We start from the raw sequence: 21,141 nt of genomic DNA, 5'->3' as shown, positions 1-21,141 counted from the left end.
GCCGGGAGCTTTCGTCCTGAAATGATCAGTGTGCATGCAGTCGGAGGTGCCATCATGCTTCTCACCAAACACTTAACACACCTCTCATACGAGTCCTCACTCATAAAAATGAGAAGATGGCAGTAAACACTTCCTGAACGACACCGTGTTTCCCCCTGAGGAAATACAATATCTACTTCATGATGGTCACTGAAACATGAGAGCAGGCTTGATAAACCGCTTCTTGATGAAGAGAAATCTGAACCTTTCTGGCAGGAGCACGTCCTTGTCTCAGAGGACAGCACTAGAACCATCTTCCAGTGCCTTGCCATGCTTTTAGTCGAGATTCAGAAAATGTTCATTCCTGGAGGTTGTTCCCATAGCATCAGCTGCAGATGCAGTATGAGTCAACTTCTGAGAGGGAGCGTACTCGTACTGAAGCTCAAAATATTCTAACAAGCACTCTTTCTGACATCAGAAACCTAGTGGTGAAGACTAGACCGGAATTTGTCAAAATTGTAGGGTAATGTCAAGAAATCTTGGAGTACGACTCATTCAGTTTTTAAATATTAAATGACTTTTATTGGACTCCCAAGAGCTGAATGTTGGCAATGTGATACAAGCTCTGGCAATTTTGGTCTATGGTTCATGATTTTATTTAAATAGTATCAGTATGCTGCTTTTCATTTTGCCCAAGTATTTATGTCCAACGGGAACCATCTTTTTCACTCAGCGAATGGATCCAAATATGTAGGAAGATCAAATATTATTGTGAGAGACTGGCGGTCAGTGCGGGTGCCATCGAGGAGGATAATAGAGATAGGAAAAGATGTCTTACAGCTAGCTAACATGGACTTTTATAGGAAAAGGTGAGCCTTTTTTTTTTAGCAATCTAAGCCTAATTGTGACTGATGTATGAAGTATTGGTCATTTAGTGTTAGGGGTTTTGACCTCAATTTTACAAAACAGTACACTCCAATTCAAAATGAAGTGTACTGTTTTGCCTATTAGATATGCATGACTTGACCTCTTATGAATTATAACTCATCTTCTCTCATCTTTGTCCACCCAGGTGAATGTGTAGGAAACAGAGGCAGCCTTCTGAAGCGGTTCACAAAGTCCGGTTGTGTCCTTTCGGGGGATGGCCCAGGTCCAGGATGGGCACACAGAGGAATATGACAGGTGCAGTCATTAATAATCCTCTTACGTCAAATGAGAACTGTGGGAAACATAAAAGAGGCATTACCATATCTTTCCACACGTACAAAGGAAATCACCTCATCTGTACAACACTGAATCAAAAAATGGCACAAAGCATTGATGTTTTTATTAATGGCCAGCTGTTAAATGAGATACAGAGAAAACTGTCTGTGTGAATGTAATGTCTAGTCCATATTTGATTTTGGAAACTAGTGTTGGCCAATATGGTCCATAGATATGTCGTCAACCTGTAAGATCGCCGATACACAATATTATCATGCTAATTTATTTATTTACTTAGTTTTATAGCCATGAACATAATGTAAAGTTGTTTAAATGGGGTTTCATTTTACGGTTACTCAAGACCTGTGTTGTCTTATTCGGTAGCTCTGTGATGTTAGAGGACGGTCAGGATGGTATGGACAGTGGAAGCCTGACTCGACAGGTCTGCATCCAACGCCATCCAAGCCACGGCTTCGGGTTCATTGCCGGCAGCGAACGGCCGGTCGTCGTGCGCTCTGTCTCTGCGGGTAAGACGTGTGTCTCTGTCTGGAGCTATGGGACTCTGGTGTGCCAGGCTTTTGAGTTCTTCAGATCTGAGATGAGTCTAATCAAATGGGACTCCAGATACTCCGGGTGTACGATAAAGTTGCTGTTCGATGCCTTGATAAGATAAGTGTGAAAATCCACTGTAGGACAGGTTAGTGTAACTGCCTTAGGAAACAAGTGTGACTAAAATGATTTAGTGATCAGGATATATTTTAGGACAAGAAAAGAAGACAACAATGTCACGGGCTTTAACTAATCAAGTCTATAAAGAGCAAGACAGGTTTACAGACTCCTCCCTTACAGACGGACCCTCAAACGGCAAGCTTTACCCCGGAGATCAGATCCTAGCCATCAACCAGGAACTCGTGAGCGGCGCGTCCCGGGAGAAAGTCATAGACCTTGTAAGGTAACACCCTTTACTGTCACCAGGGGAAAGGCCTTGTCTGGACGCATGACTGTGCTTTATGTATTTCTATTCCATGTGTCTCCATCAGATAAGAGAAATCATTTCAGATAAGACACTCTTTCCACATTCTGCATCTCACTTGCCAAAATGTCTTCTTCTTCTTCTGCAGGCAGTGCAAGGACTCGATTGTTCTCACTGTGCTGCAACCACAACAGGTAGTTAAGGACGTCATGTCTTCTCCGATCCAAATGGCATTAAATCAGTCCCCAATTTCAGTCTGTACATTATTACAGGAATTTGACATTCAGGTTCAGCTTTGTGTATAAATGTTACATAATTACTACACATAACATAATTAGTATATTGAGACTAAAGCTCAGTGGTGAAAATGTCATGGGGACGATTTGTGTCAGTGTTCCTCTGAGCTCAATGGAGCATTAACCCAGTCGCCACATTGCAAACAGGTCAAGCTATAACAGCGCTCAAAAGTTTAAACTATTTCAACTTTGACCTTGGTTGCTACTGAGCTTGCGGCCCGGCTGTTGTCAGAAGAAAGACTCATCCTCTGTTTATACAACTCCTGCTATTCTTCCATTCTAAGTCGAATCATGACAGTCAGAGGACAGTGCTTGGTAGATTACTTACAAATTATAGTCCGTTACTGATTACAGATTACATGATGAAAACTGTAGTTAGTAACATACTCTAGGTTACTCATTTTAGGTCATGGACTTGTTTTAAATTTACCACTAAATGTACCATAATTATATATTTTTTAAAAATAATTGACCTTTTGGGTGCTGTTTTAACATTTGTTGGGGTCAAAGCAACTCAATATATTTCTGAGTTAAATTATATTTTGAGTTAAAGATGGGATGCAAGTCATGTGAACAGGGCTTCAGCATGTATTCACCAATTACAAATCTACACTGTTAAAAATATTCCGTAAAATATATGGTAAAAAACTGGCAGCTGTGGTTGCCAGAATTATACCGTAAAAAATATGGTAAAACCATTTTTGGTTTAACGGTTTTATACCGTAAAAAATACAGTTACACTTAAGAAAATACAGTTACACTGTTGTAGGTTTAACGGTTTTACTTTATATTTACAGTTTGATACCATAATTTAACTGATATAATATTAATATACAAACTTATTGAAGCACTGAATCCTGTTTTGTACCGTTGTATTACACTGGTAACCACCAAGTCACGTGGTGAAACAAAGCCCATCACAAGCAGCTTTTATATAATAAGATACATAGAAGGTGCACGTTGTCATTCACACAAGCACTAAACACCATCCTGGTGAGACTCATTAAACTGAAATATGCAATAAACATTAATTTAACAACATTTTATCTAACATACAAACCTAATACACATAACAGATGAGAAAAAATTAAGAAGAAACATAGTTATTTCAAAGAAAAAACAAAATTTGAAATTCAACGCAGAGAATACTGGGAACGTAAGTTTACAGTTTTTCCCTGTAAAGTTTACAGGATATTACCGTTAACCAGTAAACAGTTTTGTACTGTAGCATTTTCACAGTTTTTTTATTGTTAAACTCACAGTCATTTTTTTACAGTGTATACTGCTAAAAATTATTATTTTAATCCACATATTTGTCTTGTCTTCAAATAAAAATGAATGAATATGGAAAAAAAATGCTTTTACTTATAGATATTTAAGACCAGATAAATGATTTTAAAGGTTTTTTATCACTCTGCATGAATCTAATCTTAACCTCTGTTTTCCTGTCTATTTCTCTTTCTTTCCTCCTACTCTCTCTGTCTTTCTTTTTGTTTCCTTAGTCACCTAAGTCTGCCTTCATAAGTGCAGCCAAGAAAGCTCGTCTGCGAACCAATCCCCCCAAAGTGCGCTTTTCTGAGCAAGTGTCCATCAGCGACCCAGACTCAGTATGTGCTGCTGTCTCTTGCTCACATCACACCCCAGTCATATGTGTGCTAACACAGCTGTCTTTATGTGCTGTAATGAGACCCGCACAACACTGACTGACACCAACGCTTCCTGAAAGACTTGTATGGATTGTAAGATTTGAGTTTGTCGATTAGACTCGAGTTATTTTGTGACATGACCGTTCGTAGTCTGTTAATGCTAATATTTGTTAGTATTAAAAAATCAGTCAGTCGTTACTGTTTCCTTTTCAGAGTGTTACATGGCTGTCATTTCAGTTTCAATATTGAAGTGCGATTCACTCCGCATCTCCTGCTCATTTCATTCATGAAACTGCAGGTTTTTTACCCAGAGGGGCAAAGCATAAATCCCTCTCCGATGGTATTTTCTAGATGTAGTCCACCATTTCGAGAATCTGAAAGTATTCATCCAAAAAGATGTGCACTTCTGCTGTTGTTTCATCTTCCTCCACCATCCATGAACTCAGACTTTATTAAAGTGCATACATGAAAACACAGGCCTTGGAATTGACTACGCTTGGTTTGGTTGGAATTAAAGGGATCTAGAGTTTCTTTGTTTTATAGGCGTACTGCATTGAAGTCAGTCAGGCAGACACTGACGGATGTTCTTTTTCTGAATAGAATATGAGTCCTAGTTTGTTTGTTTGGTTGGTTGCTGAGATTTATTTGGATCTACTATAGAATGATTTGAACAAGTGCAGCAGTATTACAACTATGACTTTCTGAAGCAGTTCATGACTAATGAAAAAGACGTTAAATAATTCCCTTTGGTTCTAATCAAGGTGTTTAAGTTACAAAGTTGCATGGAGGAACTTAGCGCCAGCTTCCTTTGAACCGTTTCAGCCTACTTAGTGGTAATTTAATAAGGCAGGATTGCATCTAGAAGAAGGGCAGCAGGCTCCCCATGACCTTAAATGTTGTTACTAGACATTCATTCATTCGTAGCTTTTCATTAGCTGTACAGCCACCATCTCCTCTTGGTGAACATGGGTCGATGGCACCCATGTTAATGTCAATGTCCATGGATTATGTCCCATACAGTTTGATATCTGCCTTGTGAGCAAGGAAGAGTCAACACTACACCCTTGGGTGCTGGTCGCACCAATTTAATAAAGCGGACCGATGGGAGGGGTGTGCAGCTCTCCTGGAAGAAGAAACTTGCTGATCAGGCCTAGAGGGACAAAATCGGTAAAGATCAAACCACCCTCACCTGAGCCTCCTCTAATCATGTCAATCCATCTTGTGTGATCAGCAGGGGTCAGTGGGGCTTTCTTCATTAAAACTCGCCTGTCAGCACAGAGTACATAAGCTGCTACCTTTTTATTAAATGGGTTAGGCTTAAAGACAAATACCAACGTGGGACTTATTATTCATATCACATCATCTCACGCCGTAGGTTACGTGCAACTGATTGGGATTGTGCTCAGTGTATGAGATAGAGCTAGCCAACCTGCTCACATCACCGCCTGTCATAACATGATCCCAACCGACTCGCCAAACTGATGCTTGCTTACAGTGTTGGGGCTAGTTACTCAAAAAAGTAATATATTACATATTACATATTACTCTCAAAAATAGTAATGCCTTACTTTACTTTATTACTCCCTGGAGAAAGTAACTAGTTATATTACTAGTTATATTACTAGTTAGATCTTTTTTTCTTAATTACTCTATGATTGCCTGAGATGCATCAGATGGAGGGAGAACATACAAAGGAGGAGTGTTCTTTAGGGTCTTTATCAGTGGCGGCTCCTGCCAATTCTCTCAGGGGGGGCAAATGTTTGCTCTATTAATGAGGATAGGTCACCCATTCAATTGATAAATTAACGGGTAGTTAAAGATGTAAAGGGAACCGAACTACTGTAGTATTAATTAAAAATAAACTGACATTAGGAATCAATCTCTTGCACTCCTTATTTTTCTATATCCGTGTTAACACTATTCAGCAGCATATGAAGACTAACACCAGGATGTGGTTTTTCCAAAAAATACTTTTTACTTTTCGATTTCAGTTTAATAAGAAATAATTGAAGTCACATAAATCACTGTTTACACAACTCACTTATATTACTGCTCGTCAGTACACCTGTTCTCTAATCAGCGGTTAATTCCATCAGGTGCGTGATTTCACATAGAGCAGCTGTTACTACACAGAGCCGTTATTAACTGAGAAGATGCGCAAATCCACGTTCATTTTCAGCGTTTATTGGCACGGTTGTATGAACATATGGTTCACGCACCTGATGGAATAAACCGCTTTAGAGAACCGGCTTTACTGAGATGCGCATTAACGAGCGGCCGATCGTGATCGGAGCACTCCTACAAAATAATTACTGAATCTCCACCCGTCGAAACTAGCTTTCTGTTGCTGGGAACCTTCCTCTGAAAAAGAGCTTGCCGTTGTTGACGCTTCCATTTTTCCCCATCTGTCTGAGCGTGCCGCTCTGCTGCCGGCTGTCGACCAATCAGTGATGGTAAATGATACCTCGTGCCAAACCCAGACCAATCACTGTTCCATTCACGCCCTCCTTCCCTTCCCTTCTGTTCTCTGTGTTGTGTGCCTTGTGTGTGATGAAGGTGCTACTGGCAAATGTAACGCAAGTAACTAGCTTGGGAAAACTGTAATAATATTACCATTTTCAGACGAGTAATGCCTTACACTACTAGTTACTGAAAAAAGTAATATTATTACAGTAACGCGTTACTTTGTAACGCGTTACACCCAACACTGCTTGCTTATTTGTTTCCATTCTGTATATGTGTATAACATGTAATAGTGCTTTGCACATGTCTCCAGAAGCAAGCCTAAAGGGACTTTGGTTAAAACTCTTGCCAAATGTACAATGCTTTCATGGGTGTATCAGACCCCATTAAGTGTCAACATTTGATTACATTAAATAATTGTATTGATGACACTCAGTGGAAGATCAATGGACAGCTGATAATATGGAACCTGGTATAAATCAATATGATTCTGACTAAAAGTAATGACCTCTCATTCTTGATACAATAGTGCCTTCAGGGTCTCTGACCCACTTCAAGGTGCACTTATATTTGTTTACTTACAACTTCAAAAAAGTTGGTAAAAAAGACTTTGACAAATATTAAAGAAATTGATAGTTACATCAGTGAAATAGAAACTGGCAAATATCATTCACCTTATATCAGTAACTTTCCATTATACAATCACATAATCATGGATGAGAACTGTCCATCTAAATAGGATATTTCTTAAATTCAGTATTAAAACTTTGCTTTAACCCTTTACTGAATCTTTGGCAACAGGTGTCAAGATAGCATCCAGAGCCATAGTCACTGGTGGTTCGGAAAGATTTATATTTACAATTATTCATATCTCTTAAAGGTCTAAATAGTCGTTGTACCAAGTGTGACATGGACCTTTTGGTTGAAAACCAGATCCACTGCTGTGTTCTTTATCATCAGCAAAAAGAATATTGCAGTAGTCCAGTCTTGGGAAGATAATAGCCTGTGCAAGAACTACGCATGTAGGGTCTGATTTTCCTAATGCTCTAAAGAGGAAGGGTCCAAGCCCTGAACCCTGAGGCACTCCACTACTTGATGTGATTTAGAAACCCTCTCCAGGATACTTTGTAAGATCTGCCATTAGGTTAGGCTCAAAATAGTACAATGTACTTCTAGTAATGCCCAGTTCAGGGAGAATGAGTGACAGATAAATCTGGTGACTCACTGTTTCAAAGACAGCAGACTGTTACAGTTTAATGAGGATTGATCGTTTGGGATTGGTTTTGGCCAGCTACAGGGTTTCAGTGATGGCACCATAGGCTTTGAAACAGGATAATGAACAAGCCAGTTCAACATGAAATAAAAAAAATAAAAAAAATAAAAATAGCAAACAATGCCACTTTAACTTTTCTTATTGGAAATGAAGTAGATTCCTTGAATAACTCCTTTCTTAGCTACAAATATATCTTGCAACTGAATTCAGTGTTTGTGTCCAGTTGATCAGCATTTATAGGACACAGTTTCACATTGGACATAGAATGAATATTATATGACTTCTGCTTAATCTTATAATCTGTATGTTTAAAGTAGAGTTTTGGTAGTTATTCCAATTCATTTAAACTATTGCGCATAAGTTAGACAGAGATCTTCCTTTTAACCATTGTTTCAGACTTAATGTTTTTCTTTTCAGGTTTTCCATACAGTTAAAGTCTTGTCATGTGTTTCTACATTCTTTCTTCGTCTCTTAGATATTAGATTTCCTTATTTGAGACTCTCTATTGACCTATTGAGTCTTTTCTTTTCTTAATTTCTCATCCAAGGTTCACCGCCTGCTTTCTCTCCTCTTTCTTGCCTTTGTCTCTTTCAGACCATGCTTAAGGACGACTCTCTGCTTCTGATACCAAATGTGTTGAAGGTGTTTCTGGAAAATGGACAGATCAAATCCTTTACATTTGACAGCCGCACCACTGTTAGGGTGAGTGTGAATGGAAAACTCTTCCCAGTAACACTTTATTTTAAGGACCAATTCTCACTATTAACTAGCATGCATATTACAGTTTTTTCAATGGATTTGACACATTTCTCCAAACTCAGGTCACTGTTCCCAAAACAATTAACACAATGATCTGAATACTTTGTAATTTTCCCAAACAGATTGAACATTTTCATTAATTTCATACAAATTACCAATCATGCAAATGATTTTCTCAAGACAATGTGCACAAACTCTATTATATATATTATGTATTATGTTTTCACAGTATACTATTATTGAACTTGCTGCAGAAGGTACTACAAACGGATATTAATGTTTAAAGGGGCAGTCTCATGGGTGATAGAAGGTGTTGGTACAATTTTTATTTCATTCAGATACGCACAATATATGTCAAACAAAACTCCCTGTTGAAGAATTGCAATAAACATATTTTCATTAGCCTATTTGTGCACCTACAGTTGAATGTGTTTTATAATCAGTATAGAACACTATAGATTTTATGTTAATATTTACTTTTAATAAATGCATTACTAGAAAAAAAATCAGTACTTCATTTTGCTTCAGTAAAGTTTGGTTGAGATAATTTTGTGTTTGAACGGCTGTGCTAATTGTTTTGAGAACAAGTATACCGCATTGAAGAAAAGTGTCAAATGGATTGAGAAAAACTGTAATAACGTATTGGATTTTTACTAGCACAAATTCTTATTCATTGCCTTATTCTGCATACCAACATATTTTAGATCCCTTAAACCTACCCCTTACCTAAACTTAACTACCTTACTAACCATTAACAAGCAGCAAATTAGAAGTTTACTAAAGTTAATGTTTAGTTTTATTATAAGCTAATAGTGAGAATTGGGCCTTAAAATAAAGTGTACTCTTTCCTGTTACTAAAACACAACAGGGAGAATACAATGCATTGATTTGTGCTTGTTTGTTTTGTTTTATGTTTAATAGGGCAATGCATATAAATGAACATGCCATAGTATAGTATAGAAACATTGCTATTTATATATTTAGTCCCTATACAGATAACACAGGAATATGGCAATGTATTTAATACTGAATAAAAAATAAAAAATAAATAAAATACATCAATTACAATGTAAAATTGTAACAAAACAGTACAAGTGATCAGAGATCTGGTTTACTTCTGGGTCCCGTCTAAGATGGCTCCTGAAATTGGTAAAATGTAGACGCATGGAATGACATCACAAAGCAATCAGTTATGTCAGTTATGTAGATACATTGGTTTGCATTTAACAAGCTATCAAAAGAATCTGGTTGTGACTTCAGCTAAGCAGAAACTTGAATCTGCTTAATTAACAAAACATTTCTAAAAAACATTTTAACACCTCGATTCAAATGCTGCTGCCAGTCCCAAATAGTGTGAACACAGCCATCATAGACACTTGTTTTCCACGATGAATCTGAATTCCAAGTGCTATGTTATTCTAATATATATGTCCCTTTCCTGACAGCAGTTTTTCCAGTGATGGACATCACTGACATTGTTAGTGCCCTGTTCAATTAATGCATTTAAAGGGGGTTTCATTTAGTGTAGGTACATGGCAGCATTAAAAAATTAGCTTGAATTTATTTATTTTTATACAATTTTACTGATTATACATATACAGTAGAGAGAGAGAGTTCAGTTTAGTTTCTTGAGCTCCTCTGCTTTCAGTTTTGTAAACATCATATATATTATTTTATTATTTATTGCTATTAAATAATAAACATGACTAAGTAAGCCAAGCAGAACACAGGCTGAATGCATTGAGACTGAAGGAAGCTTCTTGAATGTCATTTGCATGAATAACAAATACTCCATCATCTGCATACATTTGAATATTGAGATTTGGACATGCATGGGGTAAGTCATTAATATAAAGTTTAAATAAGATTGTGTCTAGAATAGAACCTTCTGGGACCCCTGTGAAGCATTCAAGGTGAGGTGATTTAGTGCTGTTCGTGCCACATATCACTTTCTATTGAAAAGGTATGATGTCATTTAAAGAATTCTAAGTATATTAAAAATGGTTGTTTTGTAAGCTTTGATTTGTAAAAGGATCCAGAGCACTAGTAGATCTAGGTAACACTACTAAGTATAAATGCATGATCATGTTCAGGGTGTGTGTGTGGGGGGGGGGGGGGTCCATGTCTCAGACATATTGCTGTTGTAATTAATTAACTGCCAGCTCTTTATAATTGCTCATAGTTAGTAGTTCTCAATGATGCTACTCTCAATTCAATAATTATTGATTAGCAAATAATTGCCCTGAATTGACCAGTACTTACTGATTAGGTAATCTTGTTCCAGTATTAGTTAATAGAACAGCTGATAGTTATTGTAGTTCTGTCTATTTGTCCTGTATTACTTCCTGCATAGGTACTTTACCTACAGAGCATCATTCTAAAACGTTACTGAATAGATTAACATGGTTTGGAAAAGTCATTAGCCAACATTATATTGTTCTTTCTGAAAGCAAAAGTGATAAACGAGGAGAATCACTTTCTTTTGTACACTGATCTTACGTTATGTCAGAATAAAGCATGGATTTCAAGAGCTATGATCAACTGAAAGAAATGCAATACCATTTTTATTCAGCTTTCAAAGGTGTTTGAATTTTTGAACGTGTAGATGAGTTGAGGTTTGATGGTTTCAGACCATTAAAAAAACCTAGTGAGCTTTTTTCCCCTCCTAGATTTGGGGTTTTGCAGCATTGTTGACATTTCTCCCAATCCCTCCTGAGCTGATATCTTGAGCCTTTGGTCAGTATCACCAAACAGATTATTTCAATCCTGGTGACAGAACACGGTGTGGTAATCTCCCTTAGCTGGAGTCACTGTCATCAGACACTAAGTATATAATGCATCACACCAGCAGTGCTCAATGGTGCTGCCTTCAGCAGTGTTTGAGTACAGGATTTGCTTTGGTTACATGGAAACCTCATTAAATATGTGGCATCCACTTCAGAAGTAAAGCCACTAGTCAGTAAACAGCCTCGTTGGTCTTCAGAGCAGAGTCCAGTGATTGGGATTGTTGATTTCACTGATGGAAAGGTCAAGCCTGTGCTCCTGTAGTTTACACACTGCTTTCCACTTCATTTACATTGCACAGTATTATCTGAGATATAGTTATACAGCAGAATTCATGCTTTAGGAGCTAAAAACACCAACCACCAGAAGAGTTACTACAGAATACTAGACCTTGTTCTCCTTTTCTCATTCGCTCTAGGATGTGATATCGTCACTGCAGGATCGCCTCTCTCTGCGCTACATCGAGCATTTTGCTTTAATGCTGGAGTCCGGTGGACTGGCCCAGAATCAGAGGCTTCATCTGCTCCAGGAAAACCAGCCACTGTCTCATGTGAGTAAATGCCACCCAAAAACCACTGATGCATTACCTTTCACTCTAATGTTCAAAAGCTTTCAAAGCAGCCTTGAATGTGGCGTACAAGGTACTTTACACCAGCTTTCTATTGCGTTGCAACTAACAATCCTAATGAATAAAATAAAAAATAAAAACTTTTGTTTTATTTTTTTTGCCTTCAAAACATGATTTAATTTCATAATGTTCATGAAACATGCAGATGGTTGCTCTGAGCACAAGAAATAATCAGATGAAGTGATTCATACTGTTTTTAACCACTTTTAACTTTAATGTAAAAATTGGACATACTAAATATTAGTTACAGCAGCACATTTCTTTGGCATAGTGTCAGTATATTTCCTGAGAACTTCAACACTAATGTTATCCAATGCCTTCTGCATTCTTTGAATGTACAATAGATCTGTCTAGTTTATTTCTCAACTCGTCACAAATTAGCTTGATGTTGGCTGAAGTCCAGACTTTGAGGGGGCCAGTCCATCATTTTTAGAGTTCCAGCGGATTCCTTCCGTCGCTGGTAGTTCCGACATTTTTTTGTTTTATGGGTATTGTAATGGCCAATTCAACAAAAACAATTGAAACCTCTTAAATATGCCAAGTTTTCAAACAATTTTGGCCACCATTATAAATAAGCATTATATTGTAGTAGCATTAGCATTTTAATTTAATAGTATTTATGTCTAATGTTATCCAGCATGATTTAAAAAGATTGTGTGCTACAATAGAACATCTGACCATCTGAACAAAGCAGTTCTAATGCCCGGTCAATACTTACGTTCATTTGATTAGTGGCAGAAATTACATTTTCAATTATACTGAATAATCTTAAAATGCTCTGCGGTTTAAACTGGATTTTAAATCAGATTTTCTATATTCAGTGTGGTCTCAGACTCTTAGACGCCATTGTATATGAATATACAGTAACAGAACATTTAATAAGATCGTTACAGGATATTGACATTGATTTGTTATGGCTTTCTAACTTAAGTAATGCAATGTGACACTTTAGTACTGGAGTATTTGTTTCTGTTTTATTTCAAAGTTGTATTTTATTCTGTATTTTTTAGGTAGTTCACAGGACCTACTTCCAAGGAATGAAGTGTCTTTTCCGTATTTGCTTCTTCCCAAAAGACCCAGCTGACTTATTGAGGAGAGACCCCGCTGCATTTGAGTACCTCTACATACAGGTGGATTAGTCACGAATATTCACCTAATATGAAAGTTGACTGGTCTGATATTTATAGCCCCTTGATTTGTTATTTGTTCTAAATACTCCCAGAGCCGCAATGACGTCATTAAAGAGCGGTTTGGGATGGACTGGAAGTCTGACGTCACGCTTAAGCTGGCAGCCCTTCACATCTACATCACTGTGTCGATCGCGAGACCCAATCAGAAGATTTCTCTCAAGCACGTCGAGTAAGTCTTTCATGATTGCCTGAAAAGAGGAAATGTAATTTATTTATATTAGACCTTGTTTTAAATATTATGCTATGAATTAAGGTCTCTGTTCACACTAAAATAGGATGTTTGAAAATTCAGTACACTTCATTGGAATGGAAGTTAATGTATGTGTCAAAAATACAAAGTTGTTTATGTGAACAGGCAATTTAGAGTAACCAAAGAAGCATGCATTAGATTTTGGATGAGCACTATAAGCAGCGTATAGTTTTACCCCAGTGGCAGATCAAAGAGCACTGGAAGGTCTTGTAACTGCTTGCATTCTTTGAAGACTAAACCCGCATCAATATCTTTAGAAAAGAATGGGGGTTGGAACCTTTCCTTCCTTTGACTCTGTTGCCAACTGTCAAGGAGAAGAATGTGTGCAAGACTCTCTCACAGCTGTTGAAGACTTATCAGCATCCTCCACCAGCTGGTAACAAGGTATATGTGCTTACTGAGAATATTTGGTGCAAATATCATAAAAGATTAGGGCACCATTTTTTGTATTTGAAAGAATTTTCAATACTTATTTTGTATGCGTTTACCTGTATTTTAAATTTTGCACTGCATTCTGTTGTGTTTGGAGTTAATTGAAATTAATGGAAAAATGACCAGTTCTTTCTTTTTGTAAACAGTACATCTTAAATGGAGGTCTTTTGTGGTCAAATGTGAATCAAGAAACATGCAACAAAGAAACCTTTTATCTCTTAAGTCTAATGCATGTTTTTGTATGTGTGTTAATTTTATGCCCTGAGAACAAAGTTCATATGTGTAATGGTGGAAAGAGATATGCAAAACAGTGTGCTATTAATTTCATACCAACCATTGATACACATAGCACACCTAATAGCAGCGAGACATTGCCCTCTCCTGGCCAGAATATTAGCATCTGTGCACTTGCACAAATCCCCAATCTTATTCTCTTTATCCGTGTTTCTATGCAGGTTTCTCCTCTTCAAGGAAAACTACAGTACATGCGTGTCTTAAATGACCTTCCCCCATTCGGAGGCTTCTTGTTTCACACAGTTGGCTTGGTAACACAAATCTGAGATCACTTCTTAAACTATAATCAAGACGCATTTGCATTGATTTTATGGTTTACAAAAACATTCTTAATATTACCATGTTACCTTACAAACCTCAAAAGTAAATAAATGGCTTGTCCTTCTGTTACTAAATTTCTCATTATTTTGTTTTTTTCTCTGAAAGGACGAGAAGCAATCAGACACTACATTGTTGGTTGGGCCGAGACATGGTATCAGTCATGTGATTGACCTAAAGAACAACCTAACAACGGTCTTAGCAGAGTTCAGCCGTGTGGCCAAGGTCCAGCTCTTCAGGGAGCATCATGGAGTAGCCCGGGTTGAGGTTGTTATTTTGGATGCAAAGGTGTGGAAAAAGCTCTGAAACCAAATCTGAAACAGTATTGCATTATACAACATCCTAAAATGTCATGCTATACTAATATCTGTTTTCATACTAATAATTGTAGCCCTTGGTCTTATTAATGGAGTGGCCAGATGCATCAAACTTTGCCTGTTTGATATCTGGCTATTACAAGCTATTTGTGGACCCTAAAAGGACAATCTACTGCAGGATACCTGGTCAGCCTTATATGATCAAGGCAGGTATGGTAGAAATCGTATTGTTATTTTTGCAAATTCATTAAAATACAACAAAAGTCATTGCATGTAATTTTCTGGCAGTGCATTTGCTTTGCATTTCATCTTTCACTGACTAGCTGAACTAAAATATGGTGCGTTGCATATGCAATTTGGGACATTTCAAAATAAAATAGATGTAATAATGGTGAGAAAATTTTGGTGCTGGCATCTAAAACATAGAACAAAATAAATGTAATTATAAACAAAAATAAATAATTGAATCAGTCATGACATTAATTGATCAGGTTGCTTTCAAAAGGATCTTTGATGATATATTACAAGGACTTGTCATGGCAATCATTCATAATTCCAGCTTGATCCCTCCATCTTCTTGAGCTCTCCATCCTCATCTTAAATCAGTTTATGCAAGCTTTACTGAAATGCTGATGAAGATAAAAGCATATTTCTGGAAGTTAAGTGTTTGTTGCCTCGTGTTACTAAACCACGTATTGGATGCTCGCATCTCCTGTGATCTGCCAAAGAGAAAGATCAAAGCACGCCATCACATCCCACAAGGCTCTTTTCCATCTCTGAGAACTATATTCAGCAGACTCACCTTTGTCATCTGGACTCATTCCCATCCATCATGTTTTCTGCTTGTTCAACCACTCAGACAGTTCTGTCATTTAGATTCCAGAAGCTCCCATGCCCAATTCCGCTCCGGAGCCACTGTGCCAAGTGGGAGTCGGCGAGAAGAGAGAGAGGGGTCGTCTAGAGAGCCAACACAGAAGACATCACCATCACCCAAACCTCAGCACCTTGGCCTGTGTCACATCCATTTAAAAGAGCAACAACAGCTGCAAGAGCTTCAGATACAAGCTGAACAGGATCTTGACATTAATGAGAACCTTATCTCGCAGGTACAGAGTCGCTCACGGACAAAGTCTGACCCCACTCTAAAGAGCATAGAGTCGGTGGCTGAACAAGAAGGTCCCGCCAATGACAATTCAAGCTTCAGAAACAGAGTGAAAACAATGGAACCTTCACAGAGGTTTTTCTGTGACTCCTGCAAGGCAAAACTCCAAGCTGAAGGTTTGATCTCAGACACTGGGGAGACAGGAAGGCTCATTTTGCAGCAGTGCACAAATGCATGTGCTTCCCGTGAAGGAGGTGCTGTTGATCTCATTGCCTTACCGCTACCTGGAAATGAGGAAGATGAGGAGATAGATGATGGAGGAGGAAAGCTCCAGCCTCCCCCTCCTGCCATAGCAGCACCGCCTCCTGGGTTTCGTGACAACAGCTCTGACGAAGATGACCCTAAAAAGGGTCGTAAAGGAATCAAAGCCTCTGCTGCTGTGGCAGAGGGTCGGGAGGATGTTCCTGTAACACTGATTGATAATGTGACCAGTAGGACGGTTCAAGACCATGCTCAGGAGTTAGACGATGCATTAGTGTCCACCCTCCAGGCGCTGGAAGCACTAGCTGCATCAGAGGATTACCCACACCATCACCAACAGACACAACAGACAGCAGGTGGACTATGTGCTATTAAAAGTGCTGGTTCTTTACATGTCTATAAGTAAAAAAGACTTTTAAAATTAAATCAAGAAACAGTCATTAAAACTAGTTGTTTGTACATCTTACAATTACAGAAGTCTAACATATTAAATTATAAGTTCCCAAAACAAGTATCAATGCAGTGTTACTCCTTACCAACAAAATAACAAACAGGATCTTGACACCTTTTTAATTAAATTTTTGACTTTCATTTCTTAATTAGAACATGCATGTTCTTCTTATAATTTTGCTTGCCTGAAGTGACCTTATGAGATTTCTTAAAGAGCATGTTTTGTTTCTGTTCCCTTACAGGGTTGATTGTGCTTGCTGCCATTACCCCAGAATCGTCCCTAGACTCTGGACATGAGACAAATTCATCAGAGCTAACTGATGTGTCTGAGATGGTGTCCGCCATGAAGCAGCATCAGAACCAGGCCTATCTACTGGCCCACCACATCAACAAAGAGCGACTTTTCAGTCCGCGAGATTTTCCCTTGACAATCCCTGGCTGTACCACACAAGCAATTGGTGGGGGGGCTTTTTCAATGAGCCAGATCCGTGGCGGATGTCCACCAAAATCTGTGATCTTAAGCAAGACTGTGCCCTTCAAAGTATGCCCCAATCAAGGAGTTAGTGCCTCTGACAACTCTGTGGAGCAGGGGAAGAGCCATGAAACAAAAGGTGAGAAAGATATAGAAAAAACAGAAAGAGACCCTGTCAAAGAGTCCTTGGAAAAGTCTGAACCGCAGACATCTGAGGAGCTTAAAGCATCTGATCAAGAGAGTGCTCCCAAAGTCAACACAGATCAGTTGCCTCAGGCTAATAAAGAAAAAACAAGCTCCGTTACCTCAGAAGGTATCCAGGAAAAAGAATCTGGTACAGTCACCCTAGAAACTACCAGTATAGCCTTACCTGTTATTTTACCAGTGGATAGAACTGCATCTGCCAAGATTGGTCCAATAAATATGTGCCAAGATGCCGACAATGCCTCAATTGAGACCACTAAGCCTTCAAGTTCAAAGGGCCTTTTGCCAGCTGCTGACTTGTTCTGCACCTGTCCAGTACGACCAGAGCCTGGCCCACAGGTGCGTCTGAAAGATTCACAGGCCCAAAAACTGGTGGTGTTTCACTCATCATCTCCCACAGATGATGAGCGTCTCCGTGCCAAAGGACTTCAGTTAGCTAACAACAAAGAGATCGCAGCAAAGACACCTGATGCAAGTTTGGCTAAGCCTAGCACCCTGCCCCCTACCAAGTACTCACCAGCTATGCCTGTTAAAGTAGAACGGAAGGAGATGCCAGAGGCGAAGGCAGAGAACTCCCAGAGTAAAGCCCCTGTAGAACCACAGAAACCTGTTAAAAGTTTGCCTGTTCTGGTAGACCCAACACCTGTCCTAAGTTGTGCAGAAAAGGGTGCAACTATCCCAGGAGCAGAGTATAAGAAACAGGCAAATAACAAAGTCAAATCCCAGCGTAGTACACCCTTCCTGAGTTTTAGGAACTTAATTTCAGCAACTTTCCCAGCACGTTTGCGCAGAGAGACAGATGAGCGTCGTGCTCAACTTCAGAAGGTCAGGCAGTATGAGCTAGAGTTCCTGGAGGAGCTTCTAAAACCTAAAACATCCCAAGGAGAGTTCATACCACAGGGATCCTCTCCTGTTCCCTCATTTACCCCATGTGCCTGCCAGCTGCGCACAAGTCCCATTCAGAAAGTTCCTGGGATTTCACGAGAACAGCGACGCAGCTGTGATTGTAAGAGAATGTGCCGCGGAATGCGTCTCCCAGATACAGCTGTTGGTTCTGCAGCAGACCAGAGAGGGCGAGAGAGGACTGTCTCCAAATCCCCCCCAGCTATTCCAAAGTCTCCACATGATCAAGGAGAATTACGGAAACCTCAGACATTGGAGATCAAAACCACTCGAATCCGCTCCACAAGCCTAGAGTCAAGGGATCCCAGAGATACACCCACATCATGTTTGCCTATATGCGCTACCCGTTCAGAATGCATTGGTGCACCACAGTACAAAAAGTTACAAAGGAGATATAGCATAGGGGAGATTGACAATAATGACAACACCCCCCTGTATGCTGAGGTCAAAACAACAAAAGCAAAGAGCCTTGAGAAAGAAATGGAAAGAGTCAGGGCCACTGGACTTAGACTTCCAACTCCAGTAGAGCCTGTACATAGTAAGGATGGGGATGCAAAGAAGAAGGGGATATTTTTTATTCAGGGAGAGGAGCTGCTTCAGGAAAGTCGAGAGGGTACCGCTGAGGTTCTTGGATTGCCGAGTGAGGATACTGAGGACAGAGAAAAATGCTGTTCCTTCTGCTTCTGTTATCGCAAATGTGAAGCTGCTGATGAGAGTAGTGAAAAAGATGAACTGTCTTATTCCATACCCCTGCAGGTTTTGCCCGGGATGCACCTAGACTCAAGGGCAATGCCAGTAGTCAGCAAAACACTTCAGGTACTCAATGCAGAGGATTGCAGCGGGGAGGAGGAGGAGGATGAAGAGGAGGAGCCACAAACACAGAGGATTGATCTGCGGGCCTGTGGGAATCTGGAAACTAGCCTAGCAAGGGTACAGTGCTTGCAGGGCAAAATATTCCTGCTCCCTGATGGATTCCTAAATGCACAACTTGATGCCAATGAGTTGCTCTCAATTTTAAGGCAGTGTGCCAACTGTCCCCAAATCGAGGGTGAACCTCGTATCCCTCCTGCACAACTGGCAGAGTACAAGCAAGAACTTGCAGTCCATTTTAAAGAGTTCAGGGCATCATGTAGACGAGTGGCAAGTGTTGAGAAAAGTCCCTCTCGAATGCTAAGTGCTGTCACAGCTAGCTTCCAGGTGCTGTGTAACCTTACTCAAACATTCATTCGGCTGGTCAGGGGTGTGCGATCTGAAACTCAAAAACTGCAGCTTTTACGCAAGGTTGAGGAGGTAGCTGTCAACTACACCCTTCTTCTTCGTGCTGCCGAAGAAGCAATGGGACACTCTAGTAGCCTCCCTAATAAGAGTGTAAGTCCTCAACTCCACACATCAACCAACATGGGCTCTCTTAATCGCCCTATCAAAACCTTGCCCAGCAAGTAATGACTCTTTCACTCATGAGATTGTGGGGCAGGCCGGAAAGACAGCTGCTCAACACTTTGGCAGGAATCTCTTCGGATCCTTCATCGGTTTACATTTTTACTCGCCTTTCTGTTCACCTACTGCTAAATCCATAACTGCAAAACTATATACTGTTATAGGTTTATGAAGGTTGTGCTAACTTGTACACACAAAGGATCTTTTACAATGTGCACAGAAATTAGGAAAAATTTAAAACACATCTGATCCTGTGCATTACAGATGACCAACAGGGCTGTTCACTCATGTTCTTAGAGAAAGGGTACTGTGAAATGGACTTAGTTTTTGTATATTTAGTTGTTCCTATATTTAAATAACAAAGTGACTGTCTAGGGAAGGGCTGATGGGGTTATTTTGTGTCCTAACAATGGTTTATAAAGCATATTATGGAAAAATTATATTATCATTATTGCAGTTACTGTAGAGAAATTATAGCTACATAATCTAAAACATGCCCTGTGGGTGGCATATATATATATATATATATATATATATCACAAAAAATTTAATGATAACAGATTTTGTAAATTAGGTAGAGAGAGAACTGGTTATTTGGTAATGTGCTTGTTTTTAAATTTTGTTTGCTGTGACATGAAATACTCCCTTTTCACAATATTGCATTCACAATGTCTAGATTTTTATCTCTGTAAGCGTCTGAATTGACACTTTTTTTTAATGAATATTTATGAATACAAGAGCCCACTAACAAGATAGTGGAAGGAAACACCTGCCCAGGGCAGACAATGTAGCAGATTTAAATTCAGCAGAATATTAATTGAAATGATACACTGGTTGAGCTGAGACCAAGATGAAAAAAGGCGCTCCTGATTGCTAATGCACAATAATAATAATAATAAAATCCTCTCTCGCTCTCACCCCCACAAACTCATCCAGATCCATACCTCATACTTGTAGTGGCAATCAGTGGCATCATTTTTTTTGTACTGGAGGAGTGGGCTGAACTCATGATATTACTCATAATTTAGTGCAATCACTAAGCCAATGCTTGTGTAGATATAGCCTGAAAAGTATAGCCTACATGAGTACACAGATAACCAATGTTTCACAATATATTTAGAAAATTGCTTTGTTTTTCTTCTACCCCATATTTTGAAATGTCTTAAATTTAGAAAACTTAAATTTTTGGATTTTCATGTGATGTCATTCATTGTGCACTCTTGAGAACATAACTCCGTCCCCATCCACAAACACAGAATAGTTTTATATGTATTTTAATAAAGCCAACTGCTGTCTTATGTCTGAAAACTTTTCTGTCTCCTCTTCCAATCTAGAATATAAATGGTTAAATTATGGTTTTATAATCCATACAAGGCTCTACTACTGTGACATTTAAACAATTATCATCTCACTGTTTTGGTGTCTTGCATGTTATCCTTATTTTAAAATAGAACCGAATGAAGTGGGCTCAGCAACTAACAGACTGTTCAATGCTGGGTTTGGATTA

General features: G+C 39.0%; 1 protein-coding gene across 5 annotated transcripts in view; it reads left to right on the top strand.

The window, feature by feature from the left end:
- Window positions 1-20,155, top strand: part of LOC113113562 (FERM and PDZ domain-containing protein 3-like) — a 127,724-nt gene extending 107,569 nt beyond the window's left edge. The window contains exons 3-17 of one of the 5 annotated variants that reach the window (XM_026279822.1): window positions 1,052-1,161; window positions 1,567-1,709; window positions 2,032-2,134; window positions 2,304-2,349; window positions 3,954-4,058; window positions 8,428-8,535; window positions 11,795-11,926; window positions 13,015-13,134; window positions 13,227-13,363; window positions 13,702-13,828; window positions 14,332-14,421; window positions 14,597-14,776; window positions 14,880-15,015; window positions 15,682-16,524; window positions 16,861-20,155. In XM_026279822.1, the coding sequence (XP_026135607.1) occupies window positions 1,121-1,161; window positions 1,567-1,709; window positions 2,032-2,134; window positions 2,304-2,349; window positions 3,954-4,058; window positions 8,428-8,535; window positions 11,795-11,926; window positions 13,015-13,134; window positions 13,227-13,363; window positions 13,702-13,828; window positions 14,332-14,421; window positions 14,597-14,776; window positions 14,880-15,015; window positions 15,682-16,524; window positions 16,861-19,640 (5,091 nt within the window). In that variant the 5' untranslated portion in view covers window positions 1,052-1,120 and the 3' untranslated portion in view covers window positions 19,641-20,155. Of the gene's footprint in view, window positions 1-1,051; window positions 1,162-1,566; window positions 1,710-2,031; window positions 2,135-2,303; window positions 2,350-3,953; window positions 4,059-5,128; window positions 5,265-8,427; window positions 8,536-11,351; window positions 11,620-11,794; window positions 11,927-13,014; window positions 13,135-13,226; window positions 13,364-13,701; window positions 13,829-14,331; window positions 14,422-14,596; window positions 14,777-14,879; window positions 15,016-15,681; window positions 16,525-16,860 lie in introns of those variants that run through there. The other 4 variants (XM_026279826.1, XM_026279824.1, XM_026279823.1 and 1 more) reach the window with 4 other exon arrangements.
- The last annotated feature ends 986 nt before the right edge of the window (window positions 20,156-21,141 follow it).

The sequence above is a fragment of the Carassius auratus genome, chromosome 14 (assembly GCF_003368295.1).
Source record: "Carassius auratus strain Wakin chromosome 14, ASM336829v1, whole genome shotgun sequence".
Classification (NCBI taxonomy): Eukaryota; Metazoa; Chordata; class Actinopteri; order Cypriniformes; family Cyprinidae; genus Carassius; species Carassius auratus.
Note: the sequence above shows the minus strand (reverse complement) of the source record. Positions and strands in the feature narration are given on the sequence as shown.